This window comes from Falco cherrug, chromosome 3, assembly GCF_023634085.1.
Source record: "Falco cherrug isolate bFalChe1 chromosome 3, bFalChe1.pri, whole genome shotgun sequence".
In the NCBI taxonomy this organism is placed as follows: Eukaryota; Metazoa; Chordata; class Aves; order Falconiformes; family Falconidae; genus Falco; species Falco cherrug.
In genome coordinates, this window is record NC_073699.1 from 23,424,171 (window position 1) to 23,447,646 (window position 23,476).

The 23,476-nt window shown below is 33.6% G+C and overlaps 1 protein-coding gene across 3 annotated transcripts in view; it reads left to right on the top strand.

The window, feature by feature from the left end:
• Positions 1 to 23,476, top strand: part of CSMD3 (CUB and Sushi multiple domains 3) — a 726,530-nt gene that overhangs the window by 148,712 nt on the left and 554,342 nt on the right. For all 3 annotated transcript variants that reach the window (XM_055706136.1, XM_055706138.1, XM_055706139.1), the window contains exon 4: positions 9,836 to 10,030. In XM_055706136.1, coding sequence (XP_055562111.1) covers positions 9,836 to 10,030 — 195 coding nt within the window. The remainder of the gene's footprint in view (positions 1 to 9,835; positions 10,031 to 23,476) is intronic.

Below are 23,476 nucleotides of genomic sequence, written 5' to 3' on the forward strand. Positions count from 1 at the left end.
TTATTTCGATCACACTGACTTTCTGGATTAATGATTCATCGTGTAAGTAATTTGGACAAGATCAGTAATGTATTATTTCACCTTATGCAGTAGAGTCATTAGGCCATAACGCAATCCAGCACTGCAAAATTATCAGGGTAAGTACCATTAAAAGCAGAATCATGCATATATCCTTGACCCAGTATTTTTAAATGCAGTCGTGTCTGGACATTTTTAATGAAAAATTCATATTATACCTGAGATGAACATTAACCAAAGAGACCATTTCTAATAAAACCAACTTTATTAGGTAGCCATCTGCTTCAGACCTTAAAAGTATGATTGTGGTTAGAAAAATGACTCTGAGAATAGCACTTTATTATGCAAGACCTACATTTTTTATGTATTTCTGAGTCATATCATAAACACTGAGAACAATAAGCAAAATAAACCAGTTTTACTATGATTTGCTGTACTCTTTTAATTATAAACTTTCCCTTGCTTAATATATCAGCAGTATTTTCAACTGTATTCTGAATGCAGGAACCTTGAATATATTTTGCTGTAAAGAGAAGGGATTACTCTTCCATCCTGATATGAAGTGGAGATTTTATATTAGCATTTTAATAAAAATATTTTGATTCACAATAAGATATGTATTTGAGAATTTAACATTTGTACTTTACATTTATTTATACATTACCACAAGTGTACACTCTTGAGAGTATGAAGACATATTAATGACAGCTATGCAATGGCTAACTGAAGAAGCTCTACCATATCCATACATAGTCTGAATAATGTGTTGGTGGGTCATGAAGCATTCATGAAAATACTTTAAAAGGAAGGTGAGATTAAGAATTTTAAATTTCACCTGATGTGCTGATACTTTGAGACACATAAAAGGATAGAGTTTGTGTTTTCTAAAGGAGATTTTTTTTAAAGGTGTCATGGTTTAACCCCAGACCGCAACTCAGCCCCACACAGCCACTTGCTCACTTCCCCTGCATGGGGAAGGGGGAGAGAACTGGAAGAGTAAAAGTGAGAAAACTTGTGGTTTGAAATAAAGACAGTTTAACAGGTAAAGCAAAAGCTGTGCACACAAGCAAAGCAAGACAAGGAATTCATTCACTACTTCCCATGGGCAGGCAGGTGTTCAGCCGTCCCCAGGAAAGCAGGGCTCTGTCTTGTGTAACTGTTACTCAGGAAGACAAACACCATCACTGTGAATGTCTCCCCTCTTCCTTCTTCTTCCCCCAGTTTATATACTCAGCTTGACGTCATATGGTATGGAATACCTGTTTGGCTAGTTTGGGTCACCCATCCTGGCCCAGTTTTTCATGCCCCTCCAGCCCTCCCACTGGCAGGGCCTGAGAAACTGAGAAGTCCTTGACTTAGTATAAACATCACCCAGCAACAACTAAAAACATCAGTGTGCTCTCAGCATTGTTCTCACACCAAATCCCAAACACAGCACTGCACCAGCTACTAAGAAGAAAATTAACTCTGTCCTGGCTGAAACCAGGACATTCAGAAAAGCAATTGCAGCAATCTAGTCTTGATTAAAGAAAGGTACTGCCTAACCACTCCATATCCTACCTACTGAGCAGTATTCTCAACCTGCCAGTTGAGATTTACTATGAAGCATAAAAAAGAAAAGACCTGTGAAGATTTTGGTAATGTCCTTATGACATCTTATGACCCTTTGTCATCAAATACAGTGATAAAATTAATTCTATCAAGAAATGGTGCATGGGAAAAACAATGTGATAAATATTTTGGAGATAATAATTGTTCAGTCTTCTAAAGCAAAATTCTAAACCATAAAGCTTTTAAAGTGTAAACTAAAGAATTAGGCCTTTCTTTTGTCAAAATAGCAAAACCAGAAACTTTTAGAAAATAAGTACAAGGATATAGCTCAAAATTTGTAAACATGTTTTCTGTAAACAACATTGTTAAGAAACCCTTCATACCAGCAATAATGGTGTAAAACAGATTGAACTTTCACTGTAAGAGATAACATGTCCTTTGTGAAAAACAAGCAGGTAGTCAATGAAGCGATCCGATTGTATTAAAATTTGTACTTCTAACAGGGCACTACTAGTAATTCTACATATAAGTATGTATGTACCAACATATACATATGCCAAGCATATATAATATACATAAAAAGATGGAATTTTATGTTACCACAGATACATATGGAAGGAAATTTTTGTTGCTCTGCCAGGTCATAGAACATCTCTGAATGTTTCAGGTGCCACCTAGTGCCCAGTTCTCTTGTGTCATAGTCCCTTTCGTGAGGAGAAAACTGATTTTCTTTGTGCCCTTTTATGCCACTTTATAATGGTGTGTCCATGACACATCCCATATACACATCTTATATTTTAAATTCTAGGTTTAGACCCCGATTGATCCACTGTAGCAGAAATAATTTTTCTCTTTTGTTTTGAAAAATGTTGAAAAGTTCAACAAACAGTTCTCTGCCTTCAATTTTAAGACACAATTTGTGAAAAAGACCTGTTGTGGGGAAACCTTAACTAATGAGTGGGAAGTGAGGCATGGTTGATGGGCCATGAACATGTGTGTGTACCCTCAGACTATATACTGCTCAGTTCAGATGACCTTTGCCAACAGGAAGCTGAAAGAGATGTCGTGTACTTTCTTTTTAAGACTAGCCAGTCTCTAGTTTATAATCATTTAAACCATAAATCTTTCACATTAGCCTTTAAAACAGTTTAAGATCCAATTCACTAATTAGCAATGCCTACCAATGCTCACCTGTGAACTCTTACATTTCTTCTTGTCTACTTAAGAAGTCCCAGTACTTTTCCACAAAATGTGTTTTATTTCATTCTGTTCTCTGCTTTCAGTATGCCTATCATCCTAAATATAAAAACTATACATCTTCCCAATATTTGTGTTATGTCTTGCAAAAAGGGAACCCCGAATCTAGATATGACAGCACATCAAATTGTTAAATTAATGATAGAATAATGATAAAATATTTTAAATTCATTTTACATATGTATCTATTCTTGACTAAAATTTGTGTGGTGACACTGTCTATATAATACCGCACAACTTGTCTGTGCTGTGACATCCTCCTTTAGTGGGTAAAGTGCATTTCCCTAAATTAAGTTAGATTTTTCTGTCTTAGGTTACTGTAAATTCTCCAGGTAAGGACAGCCAGTGAGGAACAATGCAACATTTAATAAGGCAAAAAGAGGTGAGGCATTGGGGAAAGTGCAGAATTAAAATAAATAACACTATTAGATATTACTTAGCATAAAAATTCAGAAATTGAAGTTTAAATTCTTTTACATAACTCTAAAAGTCATAGTAAGAAATACATACTGCAGAAGGAACACTGAAGTGGTATAGGGTTTAGGATTACATTTTATTTTAGATTGTTCCAGGCTCTGAAATAAACTTTGCTTTGTAAATACAACAGCCTCTTCCCAGCTGCCTACAGAATACAGCTGTGTCAAAAAAAAGTGCTGAGTCTAAGTGGAACAATGCTGTTATGACTCATATATGGACATCTCTACGCAGCCACTGCATGGCAGGCAGGGTGCATCTGTCTGGGCTTCATCCACTTGGGAAGTTGAACAACTACCACATGTGGCAGATCATGAGGCAGACCTCAGGCTTTGAACGATACTGATAAGGTATTCCATTTTTTTGAGGTGGAATTTCCGCTGAGGAGGTATTTCCATTTTTGGAACGGTGTGGATGGAACAATCTTTGTGACGCTAGCAACTCTAGTCCCATTCCAAAACTTCATGTCGTCTCCAATGGGCTTTCTCAGTCCATGCACTATGTGAATTTACCTTCCAGCCATACTTGGGGTTTAGCTGGTGCTAAACCCCAAGGAATTTACTTGAAGTTAAGTGGAATCTGGTAAAGGTAAACAAGGGTAGCTTGTGCTGCTCTCCTAGCTAACTATTTACCTGTTTGTCATTCCCTTCAGGTTAAACTTTAGAAGTGTGTCTGATGGGGAAATGTCAGATTTAATGACATTTACCAAAGACTATAGTAATCTTTCTGTTGATTTCACTTGGTGCTGGATTATGTTGTCATATGGTAAAATTAGTGACTGCCATTGTATTTCTGCATGGTCTTTTAGCCCTCCAGTGCTGTTCTGTGGCTTTGACTGATTTGAAGAGATATTCCAAATAGTGTATTGCATGTGAAAGGAATCTACTGCAGACACTGGACCATTTCTTCTATTCCATTTGTCATGCTCACTGTGTCAGTGTTACTACAGTATAGTACTACAATTGTCACTTGAGTCCTTTACAAATCTTGGAGAGCTTTTTGTTGCCCTTCTTGCTTTTCCTTCTTGTTTTTCCCTTGCTTGTGGAACAGTTGTATTAGTGCAGTTCTAATTTACTTAATGCTAAAATGGGCTTGTTCCTATACAAATAACATATCACTTTAATTCTAGAAATAGAAACATTCTTGTGTTACTTGCAAAGAAGGCAAATGCAGTGATTGTTTCAATGTACTTAGAACCAAAATCAAACTCAGTATAAAAATCCACACTTAAAGTTCTCTCAGGACAGAATTTTAAAAAACACCCTTATCTAATCAGTGGCTTTATTTCAGATAATCAAGTTCTTCTGTCATTTTCTTGGCATGGAAATAATTTCAAAGAGAAGAAAAAAAGCAAAATTATGTCATTCATTAAAAATTATGTAAGAAACTATGTAATGAAATTAGCTGTATTATCTTTAGTGAACAGTAGAGACTCTCAGTGAGATTACTGTTGCAAAGATATTTCTCTATCAAGAAAAAGCAATTAAGAACAGGAGAAGAAAAAACATTCTTTACTTTGTTTTTCTTTAGGGGAAAAAAAGAAATCTTTCCCACACTGCCTTATGCCTACCTGTTTATAGATAGACAGCAGAATATGACAGTCTCTTCTGACTGACACAAAAAATGCAGAAAGCAAACCAAAAACTTCAGAGAAGTCTTGTTTGTTAGACAAACTGTTATTTCTATTACTGCTAAACAAATGTGAATTTCAGAATAGTGAATCTTCATTCTGCACTTGTATCTTGAGGTAAGAGATCTGTTGGAATAAAGGAATAACCACTTTTATTGAATTGCTACAAAGGACAGACCTGGATTTTGGGGGAGGGGACTTTTTTTCATTTAATCTCTGTTTTAAGAAATCTGTATTGCTCATGGTAGATCTTTCGAAGCATTTATTTATAATGTCTCTTTCTTTGCTCTCTGAACCTTACATATTTATACAGTTAATTTGCCACTTAGGTATTAAGTCTTTAATTTTTTGCCTTCACTGCACTGATACTGCCTACTCCAAATTTTCCTTGTGGTTTCCCTCACTCTGTAAACTCAAGTGGGACAGGTACTCATATATTCAGAACAACATGAATGAGGACAGAATAGAAAAGTAAGCAAAATATACCTTTTTGAGGAAAAAAGCAGAATATTATGATGTAGAGACTATGCATCTGAGTTTTTTAGTTTATAAAAACTCTGGAAAACTACGTACAACTAAAATGAACCATTAGAAGTTTTGATATAGGTGAATTTTAGACACCTGAATTTCAGGCAACTTCATATTGTTACAAATCTATTATCTTTCTTAATATTTGTGACCCTTGGAATGTATAGCACTCATTACATCCACACACATACTGCATGCACGCTTCTGAAATCAGTCTTCAGTCCTCAGTACCAAAACATTCTTGCTTGTCAATAACACAAACTACATATGCATTGCTTTTCCAAGGGATATCTGTGTACAGCCATGTTCTGGTATTTCCAGTTACACCAAGTCCTGTCCCAAAAGACAGCTGGAGTGGTACCTAGAACGGAGTATTCCCTGGACCATACTCAGGTTTGTCTGGCAGAGGAATTACTGTTTGGAATAGTAGCCACAAGTGAACAATCAGTCTAGGACTAGAGCCATTCAGTAATGCAGGGAGGGAGATATCCAAACTGACAGTGTAGGGATACTAGAAGTATCCAATTTCAAAAGCAAAAAATATGAAAAATAAAAAAGAAACAAATACTAGCTTCTATTGGGATATTTCATAGGTTTTTCACTGAGTGAGTGCTCATGAAGATATATATTTGATATTGACAGTGTTTCTCACTTTACGTTGGGAAAAATGGGATCATAATAATTTGTAGTAGCTGTGAACAAAAGCAGTGATAAAGATGTGGGTCAACCCTTTAAAAAGACAAAAGTTCCTAAATTTCGAATATCTAATATCAAATTTAGTGTGTGAAGAACATTAATCTTCAACAGAGAAAATACAAATAGTTTTCACCAAGCTGAAAGCAATGCAATGATATGACAAATGCATTTTTAACTGGTATATTTGCAAACACTTGTTCTGGCTATTTGGACATTAAACTACAATTTTCATGCTTAAACACTTTAGGGAGGACTGGTGCTACTCTTGATTTTATAAATAACATTAAAAAAAATATACTGGCTTAAAATCTGAATAAAAATTTGAAAGTAAATTTGAATTTCCACATCTGGTTATGACTTGTTTCTCCTTTAAGGAATGCTGAGAAAGAGAATCAACTTCTGTAAGCCTTATTTTTGAAAGTATTGTTACAAAGACATTATATTTAATATGATATAATTTGAATAGCTTTTAAATTAGTAATCATAAGTGGCTGAATTTCTGCTAATTAAACTCTTTAAAGGAGTGTGTCCATTCCTACTAAGCAGAACTCTCTGAGGCATGTTTTACCCACAGTCTTTGAACAGAATTTCCGTTGACATTAATAGAAATTAATGAAATAGCAACTTATTGAAAAACATCAACGGATATTTTGATCTTGGTTTTTTATCCTCTTGTTTAAAACAGAGGACAAATAAGGTTGAACATACCTCACTTACAGGTGGAATAGATTTAAAAAAGCATTTTGGTCTTGTGCGAGCAAAACATGCACATGATTTCAGGCATAACTGACAAATCTAGAGCAAAGAAAACTCTTACTGGAGATTGAAACAATTAGGACAGCTTACATTAAAAATGAGATGTGCAACAATACACAATAAAAATGTCAAAAAGTTGGATGGTGTAAAATATTAAGTTATGATTATTTTCAAAGTACATGAACAAGGAGTGCTTCAACCAAATTACAATGTGGCAAATTTAAAAGGAAATACTTTTCCATGTTTCATGTCATTCCTGAATATCAGAATGACACTGAAGTCAAGAAACTGCGGAGCTGAATGAAAATTACGAATTAGTTTGGCAATTCCTGTGTTCCCTGACAGATGACAATCTCAAGGTAACAATCCATAGCTTTAACTGGCAAGGAGTTGGTAGTGCAGTGTCACATTCAGTTTGAAAATAGACGCTACCTATTAAAGAAGACTAATGCAGTTGGTGAATTACATCCCCCTGCCCCCGCAAAATAATGCATTTGTATATGTTCAAAATTAAAATACACACAGAAGAAACGAATATATTTTAAATTGCACAATTTATTTTCTGCTGTCTTATCTAGAATAAGGAACAAAATGACTTGAAGGTTTAGAAGTAGTAACACACTAGCCACTTTCATAATACTAAAAAGTTAATGGAAAATGCCAAGTATTATTTTTAGACGAGTCATATAGTACTGCAGCAGGAAAATGAGTTTTATTTTAGAAGGAGGGTGATTTTTAATTAGTGCTTTAAAATATAATATAATTCCATAAGAATATATTGCTTTCTGTGGGTAATTCTTGATGAGACAGCAGTAAGAGTAAAGCAAGCAATTTTAGGCAATGACTGTTAAAGGCATCACTAATCTTTATATTCATTTCAAAGGACAGGGAATCTTTCTGTGACCCTTTTACAAAGCACTGCGAAAGACAGGCCTCTGAAAGATTTCATCTTCTTGGGGAAGCTGAAAATAAAAACACTGTGTACGGACAGAGTTTTCAAGTTAATAGAATATGATTCATAAGATAACCAGAATCCACAGGATGATATTCTTACTTCTATTTTGACATGCTATGATGATAAATGGTAACCTGAGTGGCCTTGAAAACCTTTAAAGGATTTAGGAAGAATCCCTTTGAACAAATATGCAGGAGTCAACTGCAGCATTGTCTGCTTTGTAAAGCTTGCAAGCAGATTTGAGGACAGGGGCGTTTTGTTGGAGAACATAACACTTAGTCTGATAAAGCAGTAATAAGAATATCAATGACTTAAGCTTTGAAGTGACCAAGATGAGACAGGCTACCTTCTTACTTCTGTGTTGTGTCCTTGTGCAAGGCAATCAAAGTCAAATCCAGATCCACAGAGTATATTATGTAAGAGAAAGAAAGCAATAGCAGCAACATCAGCAATTAATCTACTTCTTTAACATACTCACATCAAAACATGGTTGGTACAGCAAATCTTGCAGATGGAGATGTTGTTAGCATATATTTTATATGTAGCATATATATGTATAGACATGTATAACACATATATCGTATATATATGTGACTACCGGATCCTTCCTTCTAGTAACTGTTACATCGTTTTCTTACACGGCTGGTATCAGAAATCTATAACGTATCAGTTTTTGGTAGTTCTTGGCATTGAAGTTTGACAATATAATGAATCTCATGAGCCATACTGGCTTGTTTTGATAACCATTTATATCTTTAACTGAAACCTACTATAACAGCTCAAATTATTTTTTCCATATGATATTTATGTATGAGTTTGTATATGTGTGTGTGTGCGTGCATGTGTTTGTACCTGTGTGCACACACTCATGAGCACATCAGGGATGCAGCAGAATAATTTAGTTACAGGGCACTCAGGTAAAGAAAATAAGATAATACATATATACCCTTCTGTTCTTCCATCTTGTTTCCTTTGTAGATTAGGTAAATTTGTTATGACTCCAAGCACAGGCTTACTTGATTTGCCCCTTTTTTTTTTAGTGTTAGGTGGGTAAGTATACTTGGTAGAAGCTTTGAAGAGCTCCAGATGAGATCATGAAACCTCTTTTGCTCACACTCGTAAAACATCTATCTTTTTATGTCCATTAACTAAAGGACTTCAGCAGTAAATGATGGGAGATTGTAATCAAGCTATTTATGATACTGAAACATCAGTCAAAAGGGTTCACAGTTGGAGTGTGAGTACCACCCAGTAAAACTGAGCTCTAATTAATGTCCTCAGAGATCAAACTAATAGCAGACACACAACTCCTTTTGGATTCTCAATGGTTTAAAGCTCTGCATTAGAGCTGAAACCACCCAGATCTATGATATTCCATATATTTATATTAACTAATCCCTTGCTCAGAAATCAGTTACCTGCAGTATCTCATCACTTTTGCCTCATCATCTAAAATCTGTTAAATCATTCAACAGCTTCCTGGTCATGCCTAGGCTTATGTTTGTTAAAACCTTCTCCTAGTTCTCTGTCTTGAGTACTTGCATTTATTTTTCCAAATTTTGGTTGATTCAAATCTGATGTTCGTTCTTGTCTGTATTATATCTGTTTACTGTTTTGCATTTGTATAACTTGAAAGTCAGAAATAAATCAACTTCCTTTGTTTCTTCTTCCTATGTAATGAGTTCTTTGCTGTCAATTAAGAATAAAATATTAATATATCTATAGCTGGAGCTTAAGGAAAACTTTTTGCTCATTTTCATATAATATTTTACCTTTGAATATGTGGGTAGATAAGCAGATAATTAATAGACTAAGTCAGTAATGGCTTTTCAGTGATAAGTGTTATATAATATCCATGAAAACACAGTATCTGCCCAACTTTGCCATAATTACTGTGTCCTATATTCTTCAGTAAAATTTAGTACTGATTTATGAAAAACCTAAAAGTAATAAAAATATGTCTTCTCCAGAATTACAGAGTAGTTCCTGTGGCAATCCAGGAGTTCCACCAAAGGGTATCTTGTATGGTACAAGATTTGATGTTGGTGACAAAATCAGATACAGCTGCGTAACTGGATATATTTTGGATGGCCACCCTCAGCTTACTTGCATAGCTAACTCTGTGAACACAGCATCATGGGACTTCCCAGTTCCTATCTGTAGAGGTAAGAGAAATGCTACAGTAATGTTCTCAGATATATATATATATTTATTAGTATGAACAACTTTAAATCTCTGGTTTAAGTATTGATTTTTAGACTGTGATTAAAGAAAGAAAAGCCTTTCTGAATATTTTGATTTCTTGCTTATATACATGATGTATCTCAGCATATACATCTACTAGTTTTTAAGTCAATATCCTATTACAATGATATTTCTAATTTATTTTAAAATCTTTGTCATGAAATAAGAACTAGAAACTTGGGAACAAGTAGGATATAACTGTGTTCAACGCATTTACAGCTATGGGAATGTGAATTTGGGATCCATTACTACTTCCTAAGGACTGACTTTCTGTCAAGTATTAACTTGGATTTTGAGGAAACAGAAGTTTGTAATAACCAGAACAATTAAGTTAGAGGGACTTCCCTCATACTCAGTCAGATTTGATATCTTATGATTTCTATACAGGATATCCCTTGTATTCTAACAAATATTGTAGGTCAAATCCTTTTCCCTTGTTCACATGAGAAATATAGCAGTACTAGGGAATCATGTTTTATGGGTAAATCTTATTTTCTGAGACTGTTGGAGAGGAATAATGTTTGCAGAGTAATGAAAGGACCTAAACTGACAAAATGGAGAAATTATCACTACTATACACATCCAAATACAATAAAGATAGCATTTTGATGAAACACTGTTACGTCAGGAAAGCTTGAGATCCTTTTCTGGATTCACAGGTTAACTTTACAGAATGCAACATTTGTATTTGTCTAAAAAATTTGATGTGGTCTTGCAGAAGCTACAAAACCATTTCAACTGAATTAAAAAACTTTAATAAAAAAATTGATTAAAAAAAAAATCAGTTGGTTTAAAACCTGGTTAACCAGTACCACAAAAAAGTAGTTATATATGGGAAGTGTGCACCATTGGAAATACCATTATATTGTTTCCTATTCTTGGCTTGGAGCTATTTAATATGTTTATCCATGATCTTGAAGAAAATACAGTTATTACTAATAATACTATTTTCTAGTAAAGTTATTTGCAAGTCCTGAAACTTCCCCTCATACTTCCCAGAAAAAATGTTATTTAGTAATGAAGAAGATACACAATCAAGACATAAATCTAAATTTTGTTTGTGGAGGTGATCATAAAAAAGATTTTATGAGACTATATTAACTTGCACAAAAATTTTTGTAACAAAGTAGAAGGCTAATGGACTTCACTGTAGACCATTGGTCAAATTCTTGATCTGCCGATTTTGAAATGAATTAGCATTAAAATTGTACTGTTAAATAAGGAAAATTAAAGACTTGAACCTTATTCTTCCACCTGTCAGTCAGTCATCACAGTCACAGTGTTACACATGCATTCTTTTTACATAACATTTTTCAGTATAACTTTGGATAATTTTGTTTTTATTCCAAGGGGATGTGAAAATACAGAGTGTAAATTTGAATCAGAATGATAAGCTCCCAAAATAGTCCTGTGCTTAAACATAAGTCTAATGTGTAAGCAGAAGACTGTCACATAAGAATATGAAAAACACATTTCTTTTTATTCATGATTAGAGACGTCATTATCTGAATAGTGTCAGTCTCTAGGACAAAACAGATTTGACAGTTTGGAAAGGATTCAGAAAAAGAGGAAACAAGTTCTGTTAGGTTTCAAAATTAATTTTGTCTAGAAACTCAAACTTTTCAGTGTATATGAAAGAGGATGAAAAGGTGACTGGATTTACTGTAGAAAATCATGCAGAAGGAAAACACTTTCTGGAGAGGACAGTTCTCTAATCAATAGCAGTGAAGAACCTAAGTGGTAAAAGCTTGACAAATTAAAAAAACCACAACAAACAAACCCCAAGGTACACATTTTAATAACGGTGGCTATGAATTATTGAAATACAACCTAGGAATGTAACACATTCTTGATTTAATTTTTAACGTCAGGCATAATGTCTTAAAGGCTTAATGCACGAAATTACTGTTAAGGTATTTTTGTTCTATGTTCAATAAAAAAAAAAATTAACTAATTATTTTCAATAGTACTTCTACAAGTGTATGTTTGATATCAGAAACATCTAACTTTACATTTAATACAGAGACCCTTGTGGTTCCATTCTAATGAACTTGTCCTAATTTTGTCTAATGCAATTATCCAACACAGAGTTCTGCAGAAGGTTGTTAAAGGTGATTACCCACTAATGAGCTTCTTATCGCTTTCTCATTGCCATGGAGACTCTCTTTGATTAAACTAAAGAGTTCCTCTGATAAATGTCTTATTGTTCCCTACCAATGGTTATTACATCTAAAACAGAGAATCTGGGGACAAACAAGTGAAGTGGTGTTTAGTTTTGAGAGTCTACATGTAAGAGCTAGTTTTTCTCAACACTAAACAACTTGACTATGGGTTTTTTGTACATGGCAGGTCTCTTCCGGACATGCATATACTGGGTGTTAATTTTAATATAAATAGTTGTATTGGGGTAATAGAGAGTGTTTAAATGCCATGACCTAAGAAATGTCATTGTCTGATGGTTAGAAAAAAGCCCCAATAGCAAAAAAGTATAGTTTATTCAATATTAAACTCTTTCTCTGTGTGTTTGGGTTTTTTTACCTATAGGAAATAAACTGAACAAAGCTCTGAACTTAAAACATGCTTATATGTCAGCAGGGTCATCTGTGTGTAAATGTCATTGTCATCTACCACCACTTGTAATTCAGAACAATCAAATTTGGAGAGTAATTTTCATTTAGATCATTCTTTTTACATTGCCTTCACTTTGAATGAAGAGATTAGGAGGATGTCATGCTTTTGTTTTAGTAATACAGTTCTCACAGATTGATGTGAGGAATTTCATTGGAATCAACAGTGTTTTGTATTGCTACAAACATCCATACATAAGACCCCATTACGTGCTTGCGGTTTCAGTTTGGTGCATAACACCGATATTTGTATTTTTTTTAAGTTATACATTTGGGGGCCAGATTTTATTCATTAGGAAAAGTTATTCCTCAGATGGGTTCCTTTTTCTTTACTAATCTCCATAGCATTGTATTGCAAAATAAGTGCACATACATAGCAATTGCTTTATTTCATATCCTGTTTCTCAGTGAACATAGTTCAAATGCACAAAGCTTTTCATCTGTCATTTGCATATTCTAATACACATTAAAATACTTAAAATTTTATTAGCTTTAGAAGGAGTGCAAAAATAATTAAAAGAAAACCAAACTGGATTTATTATGTTGTGGTCAATTACACTGTGTACAACCCATGACTAGTTTTTAAATAAAGTCTTCTTCCCTGACAAATTAATTTTGATAAGGTTGTTTTCAACAGCAAAACATGACAGCAGCTTTATCATATCACCTATTCCTGAGATAATGTTGCAGCTTGCAGATTCTCCATAATGCAGCAAGCTATGAATAATTTACTGAGGCTAATAAATAAAGTTACATTTATATATAATATTGTCATTTTATAAAGGTTACAATAATTAGACACTTTCATAATCAAGGAAGTATTCTGACTTTCATATTTTTCTTATGCCAGGGTAAAATGGATGTTTTAAGCATCTTCATTCTAAAACTCTTTTTTTTTTTTTTTTTTTTTTTAGAATTCTGAAATTGCAAAACCAAAATATAATTTTATTTATATGCCTACAAGTTCAGTTAATTTTTTTTCACTATTGCCAATACATATAGATACGAAATATTTGCCAGTATAAAACTTCTCCTCACATTTTTAACAAGATGTTTTATCTTTCCACTCTTTTGAATTGATGAACATTTTGGTCAGACAAGTGCACAGTGAACTACACTCTAGGTACTTCTTTTGCATGCACAAAATGCATCTCTGCTTTTTTTATGTGGGAGGATATTGAGTTATTTTTCCATATTTTGTCATGATAGGTAAAGACTAAAGAGGTTGTTACTAAATTCCAAGTCTGGGAATTCTGTAATTCCTCTGCAACATAAATATATGCACATATAAAGACATATTTATTTCTGCCTGTCTGTATAGATGTATACTTAATTGGTTCTTCTTCAGTAAATTTATTCAAAATAAACTGGATCAAGATATTTATAAGTTCATGTTTTAAAAAGTGATTTAACAGGTATAAAAATTTAATATTAGACTATTCAGCTCACAATTGAAGTGTTTGACTATTTCCTGTGTGCAGAACACACTGGAGAGGAAAATTTGTTAACTGCAAGTCACTGGTATGTATAATTCTGTGATTGCATAGATATATGACTATAGTAGGTATTTCAACTATGTGAGGTAAGTTTGAGGTCAAAACACTGAATCTTAAAATAAAAGTATACCTAACCCTCCAGTACACTTTCTTGAAGAGATATCTGTTTATAAAAGGCCCATAATAGTATGGAATTCTGGAGGAAAAAAGGAATTAAACTTCACATAACTACTAAGAAATATTCATAAAACAAGGTAAGCATTTCACAGACAGATAAATCTGGTTGCAGGTAGGTAAATGATTTTATGACAGTGTGGCAAATAGAACCTAGTAATATAAGCAGTAAATATGCTGACTCTGCCTTTGTGTCTTTGTTGTAAGCTGGGTTTTGTAGGCTGTGGAGAGAACAAAGCAGGAGATAAAGCCAAAGTACTGCACTTTATGCCATGCAGTGCATTAACTACCGAAACTGACAATGTACACAAAGGAAAATGAAGTGTACTAAGTTAAAAGCAGGAATAAATTACATCTCATGGGGAACAAGCAGGTTTTTTGTCTGAAGCCAGTTCTTATATACAAACAGTTGTTACTGCTTCTTCTTGGGAAAAGCCCCAGCAAAGCTGTGAGAGACTGGACTAAAAACATGTCGGATTAATAAAAGAAAGTTAAAAAGAAAAACAACAAAAATATTTTATAGAATGATGTATTTGTATATAAGACATGAAAATGACTTGACACTAATAAATTTTTTTAAAGATTGTTCAACAGATCCTTTTTGGGACATTATAAATCAGTGGCTTAGAATGGCAACACTCATGGTTGGTGCATTACAAAATGTAACGTGTCTACAGATGGCAATGATGCTCCTCTAGAATTAGAGAAGTTAATTAAGGGGGAGGTGTGGGGGTGGAGTGAGAAATGAAGGAAAAGGTCTACCATTCTATTGAAATAGTAGTATAATATAAATGTAGTGTGTTTTCCAGTAGAATGCTGTGTGCTTTCAAGCAGGGCCCAGAAGCTCTGCAAAAAAACACCCTGAAAGACTTTTTTTTAAATTAAGAAAGTTACCTCATGTTGCATTGAATTCTTGCAGTAAAAAAAAAACCAAACAACTTGGTGAGTTCTTTATTTTAGTTGGCTTTAAAATGTCTAATTTTTTTAGATCAATAGAATCAAACTTCTTTGTCTATGAAAAGCATTGAAACTGCTCTCTAGTAACCCTACCATACTTGTCTCTTCACATTATATTATTGTTATTCTCGGGATAGTATCTGGTTCCCATAAATACACAGTCTACTTATGTGAACAAATATATTTTAGCCTGAAGAACAGGAAATAACCACATGAATTTTATCATGTGATCAGATCCATGGATTTCTTATTATTCAAAGTAGTGGCGAAACTACTGAATCATTTAAAACTAGTCTAAATCATTATTCATTTATTGTGAACCAGGAAATTGGTACAGAAATATACATGTTTATTATGTCAGAAATGCCATCTATTCTTAAAACTAACACTAAAATATACTAGTTTTACTGTACTAATAGTGACAATATTAGCATTACTAATATATGTAGTGCTTATTAAATATACAAACTGATATATATACTGAATATATATACTGAATATACTGAAAATATACAAGCAATAATAATGATCTAACACAGCGTGCATTCCTTAACCAAACGTTGAGATTAGTTTTAATATATTAGATTCATTTACAAACCCTGTGTTTGTTCATTTATGACAATGACATAACTAAGTTCTTATAATGGGTGGAGAACTGGAAGTAGTGATTGTGCTCACATGTGAAAACTTAACAATGTGCAATGATGTGCTACTGTACTGATGATACTTTAAAAAAAATAATCATTACTAACTTCTAGAGAACAAACTCAGTATGGAAACCTTTTGTACAAAAATAATTTTATTAGATTTTTCTTTTATAAGTTAGGATTTAATTTTTCAAAAGGTGATTAAGAGATATACAAAAGATCAGGATATAGTTAACAGCTTAAGAAGCAATACAAAATAACTTAAAATGTTTTCCTTATTTTTCCTTTCATTAGAAATGCATATGTCCAGGTCAGAACATCCATCAGAAAATCAGAATCACAATTTCATTTGGTTTATGTGGTTTGGCTTTCACATCCTCATGGGATTTCAGGAATCACTATCAGTAGTGAAGAGATCTGTCCTAAGATCCATTAGAAACTTAACATTAGCAGTGGAAAAACCCTTAGCTGGAATGATATAGTCCAGAATAAAAAGATATTTGGATCAAAGTAATTAGCATTCATCAGTGCAGTAACTGTCCTAATTTGAAAAACAGGCCTCTCAAATTACATCTCCAAACAATATATAGAGGACTAAGGACAGCAGCAGAACAGAACAGTTTCTAAATAAATGAAATTATGTTCAGAAGAAAGAAAGTATATGTAATTATTCCAGAAATGAAAAGTTTGCAGACAGTTGGGAGTCCACACAAAAGTAGGGAAAAGACAGACATAACTGTGCATTATCTTGCTACTTTTCATGGGAAAAGTACCCAAAGGTTCAAATTTAATAGTTATAATGATTGATATAGGCAATGAAGAAGGAAAGAGAAAGACCAGATTTTAAATTCAAGAAATCTAACCCAGTACTAAACAAAATAAAACTTGAATACCAAAATGTTTGAGCCCACAGTTGTGTTCAAGGCTGGGAATTGTGACTTCTTACTACAAGCAAGTAGGAGTTAGTGGGGGTGGTTAATGGAAGGATTGAAACACTGATTTTATATCCTATTTTCTTAAGAATTTTCTTATGAAAGGACAAAGGAGATAGAAGTAAATGGCGTATTGACCATATTCTCATGCACTATTGAAATTATGTTGAAAAATTGTCACTGAGGACAACATAACAGTAGGAATTATACTTGCAATTGAAAAGGAAGATTGCTTTGAAGGATCAAAATGAGTGCAAAAGAAGGAGGAACTTGGAAAAGTAAAATACTGGACTAGACTGATAATTCATAACAACTTTAGCAGTATGTTTTGGTAATATGTACAGTGTAGTCATCAAAGCACATTACCAGCAATGTTAATTCCAGCAAAGCCCCAGTCTTTCACATGTGATTTGAAACTAATTTCTAATCAAGTTTATTTGTTAGAAACCCCTAAAGACTCTTTCAAGAGGATAGGTATTAAATGTATCACTCTAGCCCAGTTCCAATTCGGGCTAGTAAATTCTTCTTATGCTAGGTAATTCTTTCCCTGTAACATCTTTAATTATTAGGTTAATTTTCTATGTGGCATTCCTGAATAAATCTTTTCTAGTGATCAATTAACATAAATAATATTTCTTAAATAATTTAAGATACATTGCAAGTAATTACTAGTAAATCCCAGGTTCATTAACACAATTTACTAATCCACTTAATCCAAAAAGCTTTTGCTGCCACAGGCTTTTAAATAGACTTATATATTTTCCTCAGATTTTTGAAATTATGGCTCCATAAAACTTTCTGTATCTCTCAATTTCTGCCTAAAATTAGAATTTACCTGGATATAAATGGAAATTGTGAAAATATTATTCAGTATTGAAGTAACGATTTACAAACCCTGATTTATAACTCAGCTGTAATTACATCTGGAAGGCACAAGTCATAACAAATTATTTCTCTGAACAGTCTTTAAAGCCCTTCAAATATTACTCTGAGAGAACAATTGACTGGCAGTAGTGTTTTTTGCAGGCAAAAGATTTCATTGCTAGAAATCTAGCATGAAATTTTAGCATTCTTCAAGACTGCATCTCTATTAACCTAGAGAATGATTATTGATTTGCCTATGGAACATGAATCTTGCTCTTCAGCATTAATTAATCTTTTTGTTCTCACCATTAGCAGGAGTGTTGCTGGTTTATTTAAATATTAAGACAGCCTGGTTTTGTCTTGTGAGATGGATTTCAGATCAGTAGCCTGTTTTAAAAGAAATTATATTTAAAATTGTCCACTGGTGAAGGAGACTGAAGATGGTTCAGTTGTGTTACAAAAATAAATTTAGAATTTCACAGAATGTAGTCAACTTCTTATTTGGCTCTGTAAATTCAGAGGTTAAAGCCAATGCGCTATAAATTCTGTTGACACTGGAAGGGCATTTAAATATAATACAAGCTGGAGCACAGTTTTGCTACCTGTGTATGAAACATTACATTGTATTGAAGTTGGCCAAGGAAGGCCCAACAGCACTGACTTAATCTCTTAGAGAACTCACTGTAATGAACATATAGATGTCTGCTTTGTTAACTTATTTATCATGTATGATGGCTTTCTGAGTTTTGTTCAGGATGAAACCTCTGATAGTAGATCTATACAAATTTAGCACTTAAAATTTCTTTCACATTTCAATCAATCTGTGGAACTGACCTTATTTCACCAGAACAGAGTTTTTATGGGCAAAGGTTCTCTTTGCTGCTCTACATTGCAAAGTTGATGCCAGTTTCAAAGACGGTTAGGGAGGGGGAAAAAAACTTTAACTATGCGAATTTTAAAATCACTAGTTGCTTCATCAGTTTAACCTTCCTAATCCCAATACTCTTAACACTGGCTTGTATTTTACACTTCAAAGAAAGAAACTTCCTGCTGTGCATGAATTCTTTCCATGACACAGTTTTATCTTATCTTTCATTTCGAGAGTTTGATGTTATGTCCCAACCTTATAAACTCTATATTTCCTATCACCTTTTTCCCATATCATTGTAAGTATGGATATTTTAAAATTTTGTACATGTTTTAGAACCTTTAAAAACTCTTTAAAATGTAGTGAAAAAAATTAATATGGTCTTTTTTTTTGAGGTCTCTAGTTCTCAGTTTTTTCTTCTTGAGTAAACCATGATGGTTTTTTCCATGAGGAAAAAAGAAACCTTTATCAATATCAATAATTCATACTAAGTAATCCAGTAGAAAAGAATATAACTTTAAACTAGGAGCCATAGGATATGGAGACCTTGATCCACATTTAAGTTAGGTAGAAGTGGACAGGGGTCAAAAGCAAAAGGTGGAGAGTGATGGGATTATGGGAAACTTCAGAAATGATACAGTAGGGTGAAGAGACATCTGACATCTGCCTCAAGTCAGCCTGGGACACAAGCAGAAGGAACTGCAGAGCTCCATGTGCGGTCACAGAACAGTAACTGAGACATGGTGGGACAGCTCATGTGGCTTGTGTGGTAAAGGATGGATACAAACTCCTCAGGAGATGCAGGCAGAGAAGGTGGTGTGGTAGCCTCTGTGTAAAGGAGCATCTTGGATGTATGTATCTGCTGTTGAAAATACAGAATGGGCTGATTGAGAACTTGTGGATCAGAGTCAGAGAATAATAGATCACAGATGTTACATTGGGAATCTGTTACACACTACTGAATAAAGGTGAGGAAATGTGTGAGGTGTTCTTTAAACAGCTCAGGAAAATCTCTAATTCACAGACTGTAGTTCTCATGGGACTTTATTCATCATGATATATATTGAGAAGGCAATATGGCAGGATGCAAATAGTAAAGATTTCAGAAGCTTTTAAAGAATCCATATCTATGTTTCACAGCAAGATTTATTCCCAGTAGATACTTGTCCAGATAGTCCTTTAAAAACTTTCCCATTTTCTCTAAAGCAGTGTTTTCCCATATTTTATTTATAATATTATTAGAAAGGGGTTTTATCTTTTATACTACTTTAATTTTTCTTGCTAAAACGTAGGCATGCTGTTTTCCTGTATATATATAGCTTTGTACCTGTGCACATTACAAAACAATTATTTTCTTTGCAATTTCATTTTGCTTGTTTAGTTTTGGTCTTTTCTTCTTTTACTACAATAATCCAAATACATGCTTACTTCACAAATCCTGCTTTTAAGGCCACTAGTAATTTTTGTTCATTTCCTCTAGATTGGTTTTGATCATTACATGCTTTCTTTTGAAGTCTGGGTGTCCAATTAGCAAAGAGTGGATAAGAATTTTTGTGATTCATTGATCACAGTTCATAGTTACAGCATGCTGTATTCTGCTCTCTCAGGTGCTAGTGGGTCCAATTATTCACCTTGTTAGTCTATGAAGAAGGTTATTTTAATTCCTGTTTCACTTTTAAAATATTGTTCTGTGTTTAAAGAACATTCTTAACAAAAAATGTTTTCTTGATTAGTTTGGTTTTCTTTTTGTTTGGTTTTGTCAGAACAGATTAATTGCTGTATTCCAGGTAGATGGGCTAGGCTTTTATCTTTCTGTATTGCCCATGGAATTAATCACTTGTGGTAAGGCACAAATAAAAAGTCTCCAGGAGCTGTAGACAAATTTGGCCGAAGTCCCGGAATCATATTGTGTTTATTTACTGCAATCTATAAATCTCTAGGCTGGCCAATAATACAGTGCCAGGTTCCAATGTTATAACTCTATGAAGTAAAACCCAAAGTGCACACATTTATGGGAATAATGTTGTGGTTCAACTCTTCATTTGCTCCTATTTCATTTAATACAAATACTGAAAAAGAAATATTGGGAGATTTGGTTCTCCTGCATCTTTGGGCATCAAGAAAAAAAGCTGAAGCACTGCTTACTTCATGTCAAAATGAAAGTATAATGAAAATTACTTTCTATATATTTGTTCATCTGAACAGGATTAGAAAGAGCAGAGATTTGTGAGTAACAATGATGATTGTAACTTCATATACAAACTGTTACGGGAATTATTGGGAATGAAAGTTCAAAGGGCTCTTCTCACTTATCCAAGTCATGTGGACATCATCCATACACCAAGGGTTTTATAAAGTGTTCAATTTCTATCATTACCAGGGAGAAGAAAGACTGAGGTCAAATATTATAATCATAAATAAACACTAGCACACTAGGAACCTAGGTAAATCAAATTAAGATGTCTGATACTAAGATAAGGTTTATCACTCATAAATGGTACAGAAAAAATAATAATAAATGGTTTAAGAGTACTGCTTCACTGAAGAGAGAAAGCAAAATAATGAACAGCAGAATAATGAATAACTGGCTGCTCCGGATGCTCAAAGTACAATAATGACAGTTCTCTTTTCTCACATCCTGATGATGCAACTGCTAGGATAGTTGGCTCTTTTCATGTAACATGCAGTTATGTGTCACTCATAGTACAGGATTAATAATTCCAGTGCTGTCATCTGCCTTGTTTAATTGCACAGCCTCATTTAAGATGCAGCTAAGTCAGTGAGTTGACTTGTCAACAATTTGCTCTTTCTAGCTGTTCCAAGCAGCCATGCTTGCTCTAGTTATTCTGGTTGTTCTGTTACCCACTTTTCCTGGTCGCTGTAGCTCTTAAAGTAAGCCTGAATTGTGTAAGAAAAAACAAGTATATATAACAGCTATATGTGCATATTTAGAAAAAACCCTACTATTTAAAATGACCTCTTAAAAAGTACTTTGATCCCTCTCCTTGCAAATGTATGATTTACTTTCTGAGTCTGTAAAGTCTTGCCCTAAATAAAGGTCAGCCACTGCATGCCTCACACTCAAGTGTAGTTTGATGGCTCTTTGGGGTACTATTTTTAATGTTATTACTGGTATAACATTTTCTTTATTATAGACTTTTTTTTTTTTACTAGAAATGTACTCAACTATTATCAAACATCTTTTCTTATTTTTTTATATTTTACAGTAAGCTGTGTTTCATTTTACTTGCAAATGGCCTTATGATCATCAGATGAAAGATATTACAAGTTACTTATTTTTGTGAATTATGTGGGACACTACCTCATTACTATCATTCTGTTCTTTTCTCTTCTGTAGGTATCAATTAAAAGGCATTTCCTTCTCTGTAGTAATTCTCCTAAATTAAAACCAAAAAGCAGTCTCCCCCAGTTCCCTTACTGATGCAGCTGTCTGCATGCAATATTACACTTTGTTAGATAGAAAAGGGAAAAAAAACCCCAACCAACAGCCATCCCAGTGATTTGTACAATATTTTTCTTTATTTCTGTCCCAATAGTGATATGTTTTTCTATTTGTCCAGAAAGCGTCAATAAATCAGGTGTTCTTTTTCACATACATGTAACTATTTCCCGCTGTTATTTTAAGAATTATAGTCATCAAAAAGGCCAGAGTGTACTCCATGCTTCTTGAGTTAAATTGGAGATATTTCAAGATGACAATTTAACTTGTTCATTTTATGTAAGAGTACAGAATCTACAGCTAAGATTAAGCTTTCCTAGGCTTTGGAAAGTTCAGGATAGTTTTTGATGGCCTTTCTGCGGTGAGCCCATCCATTCAAAAAATCAGGTACAGGTGCTTAAAACCTTTGCAAGCAAGTTATTTTTGTTCTTCAGTATGATTTCTCCTCTACATCCCTCATCATTGGTATTTGAAAATGATACTACAGTATCATTTAGTATAACTAAGCATAATTATTGTATACTACTTAAACACTGTATACTACTAGCTAAACTTAACTACTGTAAACCTAACTACTGTAGTTTAACTACAGTTAAGCAATGTAGTGCATAGGTGTATGAATTTAGATTCCTGCAAAGTTGAACTAGGTAGTTTCCTTGGACAAACCTTGATTTTAACATCTATTTTTACAGTACTAAAGAGCTAAAAAGAAACTAAGGAAACAGAGTTCAAATTTCTCAGAGTATAAGAACTATAGCTGGAAGGTGTTTTTTTAACCAAACTTTTTCTACATTTTTATGTTTCCCTTTTTAAAGAAGGTGAGACTAAAACTCTTGACCACTGAATGAATTATTTTTCTCAGTTCCTAGAATAGAAAAAAAAATAATTGGGTTAGTGCTGTGTAATGGATTTGCATTATAAAAATACATCTATGGCTTTTTAGAATATATTTTCCATATTTTGGATCCTCTGTTGAAGCACATGACATTCTTTTTGGAGATTTGGAGTTTTCAGTAGGAGTCAGGCTATCCAATGACTATGTTGATGAGTGAGTTATGTTTTACCAGTTCTTTCAGTGTTCTGTAATTCTTAAAAAGTCATACCTTATGCCTAACACAATATCTGATTTTTCCTCTGAATCGTGATTCTCTTTAAAGCATGCATATAACCTTGTAAGGGAATATTCATGTTTGAACAAGCTTCCTGCTGATTGCTTTAAGTTTTGACTGTTGTATTGTTGTTTATCAAACAAATTTCAAATAGTACATAAGCTTCTAGGACATTATCCAAATGTAAAAACCTGCAGCATACATACCAATTAAAAAGTTAAAAACAGCCTAAG